The sequence below is a fragment of the Ailuropoda melanoleuca genome, chromosome 2 (genome assembly GCF_002007445.2).
Source record: "Ailuropoda melanoleuca isolate Jingjing chromosome 2, ASM200744v2, whole genome shotgun sequence".
Taxonomy (NCBI): Eukaryota; Metazoa; Chordata; class Mammalia; order Carnivora; family Ursidae; genus Ailuropoda; species Ailuropoda melanoleuca.
This window is the reverse complement of record NC_048219.1, coordinates 110398062-110410599: the sequence shown is the minus strand read 5'-3', so window position 1 is coordinate 110410599 and position 12538 is coordinate 110398062. Positions and strand designations below refer to the sequence as shown.

The following is a 12538-nucleotide window of genomic DNA, read 5'->3' as shown; positions in this document are numbered from 1 at the left end:
TCCCTCTCCAGCTCCACCTGCTCATGCTTGTGTGCTTGCTCTCTCTCTGTCAAATAAATAAAACCTTAAAAAATAAATAAATAAAAATAAAAAGCAACATCTTATCCCTATTTCAGATACTAATGAAGGCTTAAGTCTTGAATGTTATAAAACTATGGGGGCCCTTAATCTTAGTTGAAGTGATACTATTCTTACTAATTTTAATAAGACAGTTTCTTCTAAGAGCAAAGAAAAATCGTTATCGTAGGAATGAATAATATTGCCATCAAACAGCATGATGTTTGGAGTGAAATACAAATTTTAAAAATGTGTTATTCATACCTGCACCTCCGCCAATGCTTAGAATCTTAATTTCTGATTTTCTATCACCAATCCTGAAAAAAAAAATATGTATTTTAAGAAAAATGTGCTATGTGCTTTGTAAAATCTGATTATTGAGTCTCGGTGAAGAGAAAAAACTAGAATTAGAATGAACAAAACTAGGCCAACATGAAAGGTCATACTCATGTCAGTGGTTATACTGCTGTGTTTAGAAATCTTTAGAAAATAGTTTCTACTCATTAATGATTTTGAACTGGGAGACTTTTAGAAACAGCACGATAAACATTTATTTCTGAGACAGGAAATGCCATTTGTTTAGAGATTGTTTGGAGAATAAGAACAGATAAAGTGGGCCTTTGAGTCTAGTGATCTAATAAGCCATTCATTATAGATGGGAGGAAGGCTAAGGTGATTCATGCTGTATATCTGCTTTCCCTCTTTCTTGCTAACTTCCTTTCGATGAACAAATGTTTATTAAACATTTATTATGTGTTTATATTTAGCATTGGGGACATAAAAACGAAAAAAACACTACTTTGTTCTCAAGTTAAAATGTGAGATAATAAAGCCCAGTATTAAGAGAAGGGAAAGATGGCAGAGTAGGAGAACCCCGAACTCATCTCCTCCCACAGACACACCGACGCTACAATGACATATAATGCAACTCACCCTGAAAACAACCTGAAGACAGCAGAACAGATTTTCCGCAGCTAAAGACTTTTAAAAAAGACATAAAGGAGCCATATTGAGAAGGGTAGGAGGCGTAGAGATGTGGTAGGAACCAAACCCAAAGCATGGCAACTAGAGGGTGGAGGGATATCAAAGGCATGGAGATCCTTTCTAAGGAGTGAGGGGGTGAAGCCCCACCTGAGGCACCCCCTGTTATAGGAACCTGTCCCAGGAAGACAAGCCCTCATAACATCTGGCTTTGAAAATCAGCAGGAATTAACTCCAGGAGAGCCAGGCTATAGGAAACTAAAAAGGCCAGCACACAATATCACTTCATCAGAGACACAGCACAGAGACAGAAGTTTGAAAAGTACCTGTACATGTTGGGAGGAAATTTATTGACTAATTCTGGGATTTGTGCTGGAGGGGCAGGGGTCTACAAAAGCTTTCTCCAGGAATGGAAGTGCTGGCAGGCATCATTTTTCTTGCCCTTTTTCAGTCTAGCTAGCTGGATGCTGGTAGGAGCCAATGTTGACACTCTCCTTCTACTGCTTGCTCTTCTCAGCATGCCCCTGCAGACCTGCCCCAGCAGGCAGCCCTCCAAAGCAGATCCTACCCCACCACACCCAGAAGACAACCCCCGCTGAGACCAGTGCCCCTCCAGAGTGATTTCTTCACTGAGGATACTGAGGAGCAGCCCCACCCACCAGTAAACTGTAGTAATTGTGGCTGGGCCTCTCTGCCAGCTGTGTTGGGAGCTCACACCACTGACTAGCAAGCCCATAGAAGCTATAGCTTGGTCTGTCAGCCTGCCAGACTATGGGCCATCTCCGGCCATCACTGTGCTCACAGTAGTTGCAGCCTGGTCACAACAGGAAGGCATACACTGTCCACATAAGAGACACTCCTGGAGCACCTGGTTCTGGCAAATGGGGGCATTGCACTACTGGGCCCCACAGGATGCCTTCTCATAAGACCACTACTTTCAAGACCATGAGATACAGCTGAGCAACTAATGCATAGAAATATACAGAGAGTCATATAAAATTAAAGACACCGGAATGTGTTCCAAACAAAAGAACAAGACAAAACATCAGAGAAAGAACTAAGCAAGGTACCTGATGAAGAAATGAGAGTAATGTTTATAAAGATGCTCACCAGATTTGGAAGAAGAGTATGAGCTCCATGAGAACTTCAGTGAAGAGACAGAAAATGTAAAAAAGAATCAATCAAAACTAAAGAATACAATAATGAAAAATACACTAGAGGAAGTCACCAGCACAGGAGAGGATGCGGAAGAATAGACCAGCAATCTGGAAGTCAGGATGGTGGAAAGCACCCAAGCTGAACAGTTTCAAAAAAGGAGGATAGGTTAAGGGACCTCTGTACATCAAGTGTACTAACATTTGTATTATGGGGGTGCCAGAAGGAAAAGAAGGGGCCGAAGACTTACTTAAAGAAATGATGGCTGAAAACTTCACCAACCTGTAGGAGGAAGCAGTTCCAGGAGTCACAGAGATCCCCAAACAAGATGAACCAGAGGAAGTCCACACCAAGATACACAATAATTAAAATGCCAAAAATTAAAGATAAGTTGAAAATCTTAAAAGCAGCAAGAGAAAAGAAAGCAGTTATGTACAGGGGAAATCCCATAAGGCTATAGCCTGATTTTTCACCAGAAATTTTCCAGGCTAGAAGATAGTGTCAAGATATAGTCAAAGTGCTAAAAGAAAAAAAAGCTTACAGCCAAGTGTATTCTACCTGCAATATTAACATTCAGAATTGAAGGAGAGAGAGTTTCCCAGACAAACAGAAATTAAAGGAGTTCATCACCACTAAACCAGACTTACAAGAAATGTTAAAGGGACTTCTTTATGTGGAAAAGAAAAAACCATAACTAGAAATAAGAAGATTATGAAAGGGGAAAAAATGCACTGGTAAAATCAAAGTTAGGATGAAAGGTAAAACACAAAAGTAGTGAAATAAATACTATCTACAAAATTAGTTAAGGATTACACAGAATAAAAAGATGTAATATATGACATTATATACATAAAACATGGAGGGGGAAGAAAGATGTTTTTATTTTAGAATTTGTTTGAATTTAAGCAACCATAAACTTAATATAGATTGTTATATACATAGGACATTATATGTGAACCTCATAGTAACCACAAAACAAAAACCTATAATAATACACAAAAAATAGAGAAAAGGATCCAAGTATTACACTAAAGAAAGTCATCAAATCACATGACAATAGAGCAAGAGAAAAAGAAAAGAGAGAAGAACTACAAAAACAATTATTAACTATTGTAAACATTTATTCACCCAACATAGAGGCACCTACATATATAAAGCAAATATTATCAGACATAAAGAAGTAACAGTAATACATAATAGTAGGGGACTTTACATCCCATTTACATCAAGGGATAGATCATCCTGGCAGAAGATTGATAAGCAAACAGTGCCTTTGAACAATACATTAGAACAGATGGACCTAACAGATACATACAGAACATTCCATTCAAAAACAGCAGAATACACATTTTTTTCACGTGCACATGGATATTCTCTAAAACAGAACACATGTTAGGCCACAAAACTTGTATCAATAAACTTAAGAGAATTGAAATTGTTATCAAACATCAGAAAAGATCACAATAATATGAAACTAGAAATCGATTACAAGAAAAAGAAAAAAAACATGGAGGCTAAATAGCATGCTTGTAAAAAACCAATGAGTCAACTAAAAATCAAAGAGGAAATTAAAAAAAAAATACCTGGAGACATAAAAATGGAAACACAGCAGTGCAAAATGTTTGGGATGCAGCAAATGCAATGCTAAAAGGGAAGTTTATAGTAATACAGATCTACCTAAGAAACAAGAAAAATCTCAAATAAACAATCTAATCATACTCCTAAAAGACTGGAAAAAGAAGCTCAAAGTTAGTAGAAGGAAAGAAATAATAAAGATCAGAGAGGAAATAAATAAATGAAATAATAACTTAAAAAACAATAGGAAACAGTGAAGCCAAGAGCTGGATCTTTGAAAAGTTAAACAATTCATAAACCTTTAGACAAATTCATTAAGAAAAGTGGAGAGATGGGGCGCCTGGGTAGCGCAGTCGTTAAGCATCTGCCTTCGGCTCAGGGCGTGATCCCGGCGTTATGGGATCGAGCCCCACATCAGGCTCCTCCTCTGGGAGCCTGCTTCTTCCTCTCCCACTCCCTCTGCTTGTGTTCCCTCTCTAGCTGGCTGTCTCTCTGTCAAGTAAATAAATAAAATCTTTCAAAAAAAAGAAAAGAAAAGAAAAGTGGAGAAAGGACTCAAAATCAGAAATGAAAGAGAAGTTACAAATGACACCATAGAAATACAAAGGATTATAAGAAACTACTATGAAAAATTATATGCCAACAAATTATATACTGAGAAATAGAAGAAATGGATAAATTCATAGAAAAATACAATCATTACTGAATCATGAATAAATAGAAAAATCTGAACAGGCAGATTACTATTGACAAAATTGAATCAGTAATCAAAAAACTTCCAACAAACACATGTCCAGGACATCCATCCAGGATGGATTCACAGGAGAATTCTACCAAACATTTAAAGAAGAGTTAATATCTATTCTTCCCAAACTATTCCAAAAAACAGAAGAGGAAGTAATGCTTCCAAATTTATTCTGTGGGATCAGCATTACCCTGATACCAAAATGAGATAAAAAAGATACTAAAATTTTTTTTTTTTAATCTACAGATCAGGGGCGCCTGGGTGGCACAGCGGTTAAGCATCTGCCTTCAGCTCAGGGCGTGATCCTGGCATTATGGGATCGAGCCCCACATCAGGCTCCTCCACTATGAGCCTGCTTCTTCCTCTCCCACTTCCCCTGCTTGTGTTCCCTCTCTCGTTGGCTGTCTCTATCTCTGTCAAATAAATAAATAAAATCTACAGACCAACGTCCAACACAGATGTATAAATTCTCAAAAAAATATTAGCAAACCAAATTCAACAACATATTAGAAGAATCATTCACCACAATCAAGAAGGATTTATACTAGGTTCTGGCAAATGATTCAATCTGCTAATCAATCAATATGATATACCACATTAACAAAATGAAGGAAAAAATGATACGATCATCTCATTAGATGCAAAAAAGCATTTGACAAAACTGAACATCTATTCATGACGAAAACTCTGAACAGAGTGGGCTTAAAGGGAACATACCTTAACATAACAAAGGCCATATAAGAAAATCCCACATCTAGCATCATACTCTGGTGAGAAGCTGAAAGCTTTTCCTCTAAGGTCAGGAACAAGACAAGGATGTCCACTCTTACCACTTTTGTTCAACGTAGTACTGACGTCCTAGCCACAGCAATCAGACAAGAAGAAGAAGTAAAAGGCATCCAAGTTGGTAAGGAAAAAGTTAAACTGTCACTATTTATAGATAAGATACTATATGTACAAAACCCTAAAGACTCACTAAAAAACTATTAGAAGTAGAAAATCAATTCAGTAAAGTTGTAAGATCCAAAATTAATATACAAAAATCTGTTCCATTTCTGTACATTAGTAACAAACTTGCAGAAAGAGAAATCAAGAAAACAATCTCATTTACAACTACATTAAAAAGAATAAAATACCTCAGAATAAATTTACACAAGGAGGTGAAAGACCCTCTGAAAACTATAAGACATTGATGAAAGAAATTAAAGGAACAGAAATAAACAAAAAGATATAACATGCTCATGGATTAGAAGCATTAATATTGTTAAAATATCCACACAACCTAAAGCAATCTACAGATTTAATGCAATTCCTATCAAAATACCAATAGTGTTTTCACAGAACTAGAACAGATAATCCTAAAATTTGTAGGGCACCATAAATGACCTCAATCAGCCAAAGCAATCTTGAGAAAAAAGAACAAAACTAGAGGTATCACAATCCCAGATTTCAAACTATATTATAAAGTGATAATAATCAAAAGTATATGATACTGGCACAAAAACAAACACATAGATCAATGGAAGAGAATAGTAAGCCCAGAAATAAACCCACATTTCTATTGTCAATTAATCTTTGACAAAGGAGTCAAGAATATACAAAGAGAGGGTGTTTGTGTGGCTTAGTTAGTTAAGGATCTGACTCTTGGTTTCAGCTCAGGTCATAATCTCATGAGTCATGAGATTGAGCTCCACGTTGGGCTCCATGCTCAGCAAAGAGTCTGCGCCTTCCTCCACTCACTCATGCTCTCTCTCTCTCTCTCTAAAACAAATAAATAAATCTTAAAAATATATATATACAACAAGAGAAAGACAGTCTCTTCAATAAATGTTGCTGGGAAAACTGGATAGCTACATGCAAAAGAATGAAACTGGACCACATTCTCACACCATAAACAAAAATAAACTCAGTATGGATTAAAGAACTGAATGTGAGACATGAAACCATAAAAACCCCACAGGAAAATGTAGGCAGTAATCTCGGACATTAGCCTTCACAAGATATTTTTGGATCTGTCTCCTCAGGGAAGGGAAACAAAAGCAAAAATAAACAGTTGGGACTACATCAAACTAAAAGGTTTTTGCATGACAAGGGAAACTATCAACAAAACAAAGGCAACCTAGTGAATGGGAGTAGATATTTGCAAATGATATATCCTATAAAGGATTAACATTTAAATATATAAAGAACTCCTACAACTCAACACCAAAAAAAAAAAAAAATCCAATTAAAAATGGGCAGAGGACCTGAATAGACATTTTTCCCAAGAGGACATACAGATGCCCAACAGACACATGAAAAGATGCTTAACATCACTAAATGTCAGGGCAGTGTAAATGAAAACCACAATGAGATATTATTTCATATCAGTCAGAATGGGCAGTATCAAAAAGAAAAAAATAACAAGTGTTGGTGAGGATGTGGAGAAAGGTGAACCCCGGTGCACTGTTGGTGAGAATGTAAATTGGTGCAGCCACTATGGAAAACAGTATGGAAACAGTATGGAAAACAGCTTCCTAAAAAATTAAGAATACAAATATCACACAATCCAGCAACTCCACTTCTGGGTATTTACCCAAAGAGAACAAAGACACTAAATAAAGATATATGCTCCCTTATGTTTATTGAACCATTATTTACAATAGCCAAGATATGGAAGCAACCTAAGTGTGAATGAGTGAATGGGCAAAGATGTGATATATATACACAATGGAATATTATTCAGCCATTAAAAAAATGAGATCCTGCCATTTGTGACAATGTAGATGGATTTAGAGGGTATTCTAAGTGAAATAAGTCAGACAGAGTAAGATAAATGCCATATGATTTCACATATATGTCAGATCTAAAAAACAAAACTAACAAACATTAACAAAACAGAAATAGACTCATAAACAGAGAAAACAAACGTGGTTGCCAGAGGGAGAGGAGTGAGGTGATGGGTGAAATAGGCATAGGGGTTTAAAGGGTACAAATGTCCAGTCATAAAATAAATAAGCTGTGGGAATGCATGTATAAGATAAGAAATATAGTCAATAATACTGTAATAATGTATGGTGACAAACGGTAACTACACTTATTGTGGTGAGCATTTTGTAATGTGTATGATTGTGGAATCACTATGTTGTACACCTGAAACAATATTGTATATCAACTATACTTCAATTAAAAATAAGGAAAAAAATAGAGCCCAGTATTATGGTTCTAGTACTAGAAATGGAATGGGATTGATGGACTGGGAAGTAAGAGTAGGACTAGCTTTTGATCGATATTAATAAAAGGGGGAAGTTTATTATGACTGCCTAATTTCCAACTTGGCTGACTGCATATGGTGAGAAAAAGGAAGCTGGAGAATGTAGTTTGATGGCAAGTCTGTGTTTTGTCAGGGTGTTTTGTTTTGTTTTGTTTTTGTTTTGTTTTCAATAAATCTGAATTCTACAGACATTTGGATATGCAAGATTTAAATTGAGTGGAGGACAGATCAGGGTCAATGATGAATTCTGGAAAATTATCATCATAAATTTATGGTCAAAACTAGAAGACTAGATTCTATCACCCAAACATATTGCAAAGAATTAGATGAGCAATGGGGTAGTGATGTAATGCCAACTTTTAAAAGTCACTGGATTATGGGGAATGCACAAAGGGGACAAAGAAGAAAACAGTAAAGCTCAGAGAGAATAGAATTAGAGAAGGAGAAAGCCATTAGTAGTGTTAACAGTAGCAGAGTGTACTACCAAAAAATAAAGGAGGAATCATCTCCATTGAATTTGGCAATATGAGTATCTTTGATAATAGTTTTAAAAGAAGGTTGAGGGCAGAAGTCAAATGGCAGTGAGATTAAAAGTGAACTGATTAAAGAGAAGATGAAGGATGAAAGAGTGAGAATGGAAAAGGGAAACAGGAACTGTAAGAGTGGTGTTTGTTTATTTGGACTCTAGCTTTTTTCTTTTCTTTCTTTTCTTTTCTTTTCTTTTATTTCTTTTCTTTTTTCTTTTCTTTTCTTCTTTTCTTTTCTTCTCTTTTCTTTTCTTTTCTGAGGTGAGAGAGCATGGATAGAGTAATAGGACAAAAACAGATGGAAGCAGTTTTTAAGGAAACTGGAAAGGATAGATTCAAGGACACCCATGAATGAATTGCCTTCCTTAGTTCTAATTATCTCCCCGTTCATAATCATAGTCCTAATACACTCATCCCTATATATGCTCTTGGTTAATTCTTTAAACTGCTTTATATCTGTAGATAGCATAGTGAAGCTATGGAGCACAGCACCAAGGTTGAAGTCCTAACCTACTGATATGTTACCTTAAGCAACTTTTTAAATTTCTCTGCATCTTTATTACCTATGAAATAGGATAATAATACCACTTACTGTATAGAATTGTAATAAAAGTATCTAGTTTAAGGAACAGTTGTGGGGATTAAGTGATTTAATTCATGTAAATCTCTTAGAAATGTGTCTGCACATGACAAGCACTCAACATATATTAGCAATTTTTATTATTCCAGCCACAGCTAAGTGATTTCACTCTTTGAATCTTCACATTTTTCTATGAATTAGACACTATTATGAACCCATTTCATATATTATGATTAATAATTATTGAGGGGTGCCTGGGTGGCACAGCGGTTAAGCATCTGCCTTCGGCTCAGGGCGTGATCCCGGCGTTATGGGATCGAGCCCCACATCAGGCTCCTCTGCTATGAGCCTGCTTCTTCCTCTCCCACTCCCCCTGCTTGTGTTCCCTCTCTCGCTGGCTATCTCTATCTCCGTTGAATAAATAAATAAAATCTTTAAAAAATAATAATAATAATTATTGAAAACTTACTATTTTCTAGTCAAGGATCTAAATGCATTACCTATAACAACAACAACAACAAACTTTATTATTTACAGCTATATACTGGAACTCTCCCCACCCCACACTTCACCTCCAGATGGGAATTGTTTCCCCAAGGAAACAAACCACCTTGGTGAATAAATGTACAATACTGACATCTGAGAATCTCCCAACAAACAACTGAATCCACATCCAATTGCTACAGTGAGCCACCCACTCAACAAACTTCACTTACATACACAAAGAAGATCTGAGCACTTTTTTAGTGTCTCACTATTGATTGGATAGACAATCATATCACATCAGGTAGTTAGGGAGCTCTCCTAACATGAGAGAGACCAAAAGAAGCAGAAAAAGAGCACTCAGAAGAAACATGCAGAGAGCAGAGGAAAATTTTATAATAGATAAAAAAGATATTACACCTGTGAAAGATGAACAGGATGCTATAAAAAAGAACATTTTGAAAACTAAAAATATAGTGAAAAATTAATAGAAGGGCTGTAAGATAAAATTGTAAAAATTAGAGAATTAATTCAGGACGTCTGGTGTTTGATGAATAGAACTTCCAGAAAGAGAAAATCAGAGAGAAGGGATTGTAAAATAATACCAAAGTTTCCCTGAAATAAAAGATCTGAATCTTGATTGAAATGGCCCAGGGACTACCCACAAAAATGTGTGAAAAAGGGATGCCTGAGTGGTGCAGTCAGTTAAGCATCTGCCTTTGGCTCAGGTCATGATCCCAGGGTCCTGGGATCAAGTCCTGCATTGGGCTCCTTGCTCAGTGGGGAGCCTGCTTCTCCCTCTGCCCACCACTCCCCCTGCTTGTGCTCTCTCTCTCTGACAAATAAATAAAATCTTTAAAAAAAAAAATGTGTGAAAAAGTCCCACAACACAACTCATCTTAAAATTTCAGAATACTAGATAGAAGATCCTTAAAACTTCTAAGTAGGGAAAACAAAAACAAAACAACAAAAACAAAAACAAAAAAGGTCACAAGCCAAACATGAGCAATTTGAAGGACATTGGATTTCTCAATAGAAACTCTAGCTACTAAAAGACAATGGAAAAATAGCTTTAAATTTCTGATATAATATCATTTCAGGATAGAAATTACTCTCTAATAAAGATGACCATATATCAAAGACACTTTTAAACATATAAAATCTCAAAAAGGTTTACTTTTCATGTACTCTTTCTTGGAAAGTTCTAAAAGGACCAACAGAAGGAGGAGGAGGAGGAGGAAGAGGAGGAGGGGGAAGGGGGGAGGAGGGGAGGAGAAAAGTCTAAAGAAACCAAGAAAAGAATGACATGAGATCCAGAATCAGGTAGTTCAATACTGCAGAGAAGGGAAGAAAATTTCTAGAAGGTGAAATAAATTCTCTTATCAATAATTATATGGCAGATCACCAGCAAATCACCACAGACTGGAAAAAATGAACAGAGAGCTCCAGAAAAGATGTTCCCATGGGGACAAACTAACAGATGACTTGATTTGTTGGACTATATTGAGAGAAGATTAATACCTCTGCTTGGGGTACAAGTAGTGACAGGTATATAGGAAACCAAGAAAAGAAACTAAAATCAAAACAATAGTTAACTCTAGGAAAAACAAAAAGTACCTAAAAGGAAATGTGATTGTAGTATAATGTACAGTTCAATTATGTATAATATGTACATAGGCAAAATGTTATAAACATTCAAATTACTGAACCCAGAATTTTGACATAAATATACTGACATGATAGGGGAGGAAATGTATATGTTTATTAGCTATTTTAATACAGTAAAATTAAGAAAGAGAAAAATGACATGTTATTTAGAATTAGGAAAGAAAATTTCATAAGAAACTACTAAAATACTTCAGAATGTTGCTTCTGGAGAGTAGGAGTCAGAGATGGGAGTGAGTAAGGCTAGGAACCAGTTTGTTTGTTTGTTTTACCACTGCAATGCTAATTTAGTTATGCCTTTGAAAGCTATTCAGTCTTTCACAAATTCTACATTCAATATTTCTAACCAGGTTGTGTACACCATGAAGATAGGGGTCATCATTCATTATGTTATATCCATCCAAGGTGTCTCTTCAAACCACTGATGCCTGAAGAAAACTAAGGGTCTGGATAAGCTACAGACATGAACACACACCTTTAGTACTGCAAAAGAATTCAGAAATTAACTCATTACTTTTAATTTTAGAAATGAGCAAAATGATTATTAGTTCCTAGATAAGAGGTTACCTGTATTTGCTGTATGCTTTGATTTTGACATCACTTAGTTCTAATACTTACTAATTATTAATAAATTATATAACACTCTTTTTAAAAAAATTTAAAACTGAACCATGAAAAATATAAGGGGAAGTGGAATTCCATACACATCCAACAATGCCTGCTTTCATCAGGTAGAGGTACTGTCCTGGTGAAAGAATTTCAGGCCTACATTAGAGAAATCCAGCAAAAGATAAAATACCAGTTTTCTTTGCTGTTGCAAATTGGATCCACAGTCAGTCATTTCTTCCCAGTTTTCTATCATTATTTCCTGAAGCAGAGTAAGTTACAGCAATCCACCCCCAGATAGGTGATTTGATTATCTTTAGCATGTGGAATCTTTTACTCTCATAATGTTTATCAGCTCTGGCACAAATTGAACACATTAATCACCAAAAAAAAAAAAAAAAAAAAAGTCTGCAAGCAGGATAGGAACTAGTGAGTTTCACTGATAATGGGAAAATGCTTTTTTTTTTTTTTAAAGAACCACATTGCTAATATTAAGTTGAAAGGAAAAGGCATTTTTTCTTTGAGAGTGATAACTATAAGAATGGATAAGGAAGTGAATTTAAATGGATATTAGGAGAACTGAGAAGCACCCACTCCTCAATCCACAGGGGCAAACAGTATTTGGTAATTATTTATATTTTATTCTAATGGAAAGAATACTGGACTGCATTTGGGACTTTTTTGAAACGCAAAATCTGGAGGAGGGCTGAAAAATCTGAGCTCAAAGATTTGTATCTTTCCCCAAATGAACATGGATGTGTGCCTTCAAATGGTTAACGCTTATCTCCACGCAGCTGGAAATACTGCACAAATCGGAGCCTTTGAACGTGGAAAGCGAGCACCTGACTAAAGCAGGCGGAAGGCGAGGGGGCGCAGGGGGCGCAGGGGGCGAGGAGGGCGAAGGAGGGCGG

General features: G+C 36.1%; 1 protein-coding gene across 1 annotated transcript in view; it reads right to left on the bottom strand.

Annotated features, from left to right (window-relative positions):
- Positions 1–370, bottom strand: part of HNMT (histamine N-methyltransferase) — a gene marked incomplete at its 5' end in the record, with an annotated part of 32347 nt that extends 31977 nt beyond the window's left edge. Inside the window, one exon of the mRNA XM_034654493.1 lies at positions 322–370. Coding sequence (XP_034510384.1) covers positions 322–370 — 49 coding nt within the window. The remainder of the gene's footprint in view (positions 1–321) is intronic.
- Positions 371–12538: the final 12168 nt, after the last annotated feature.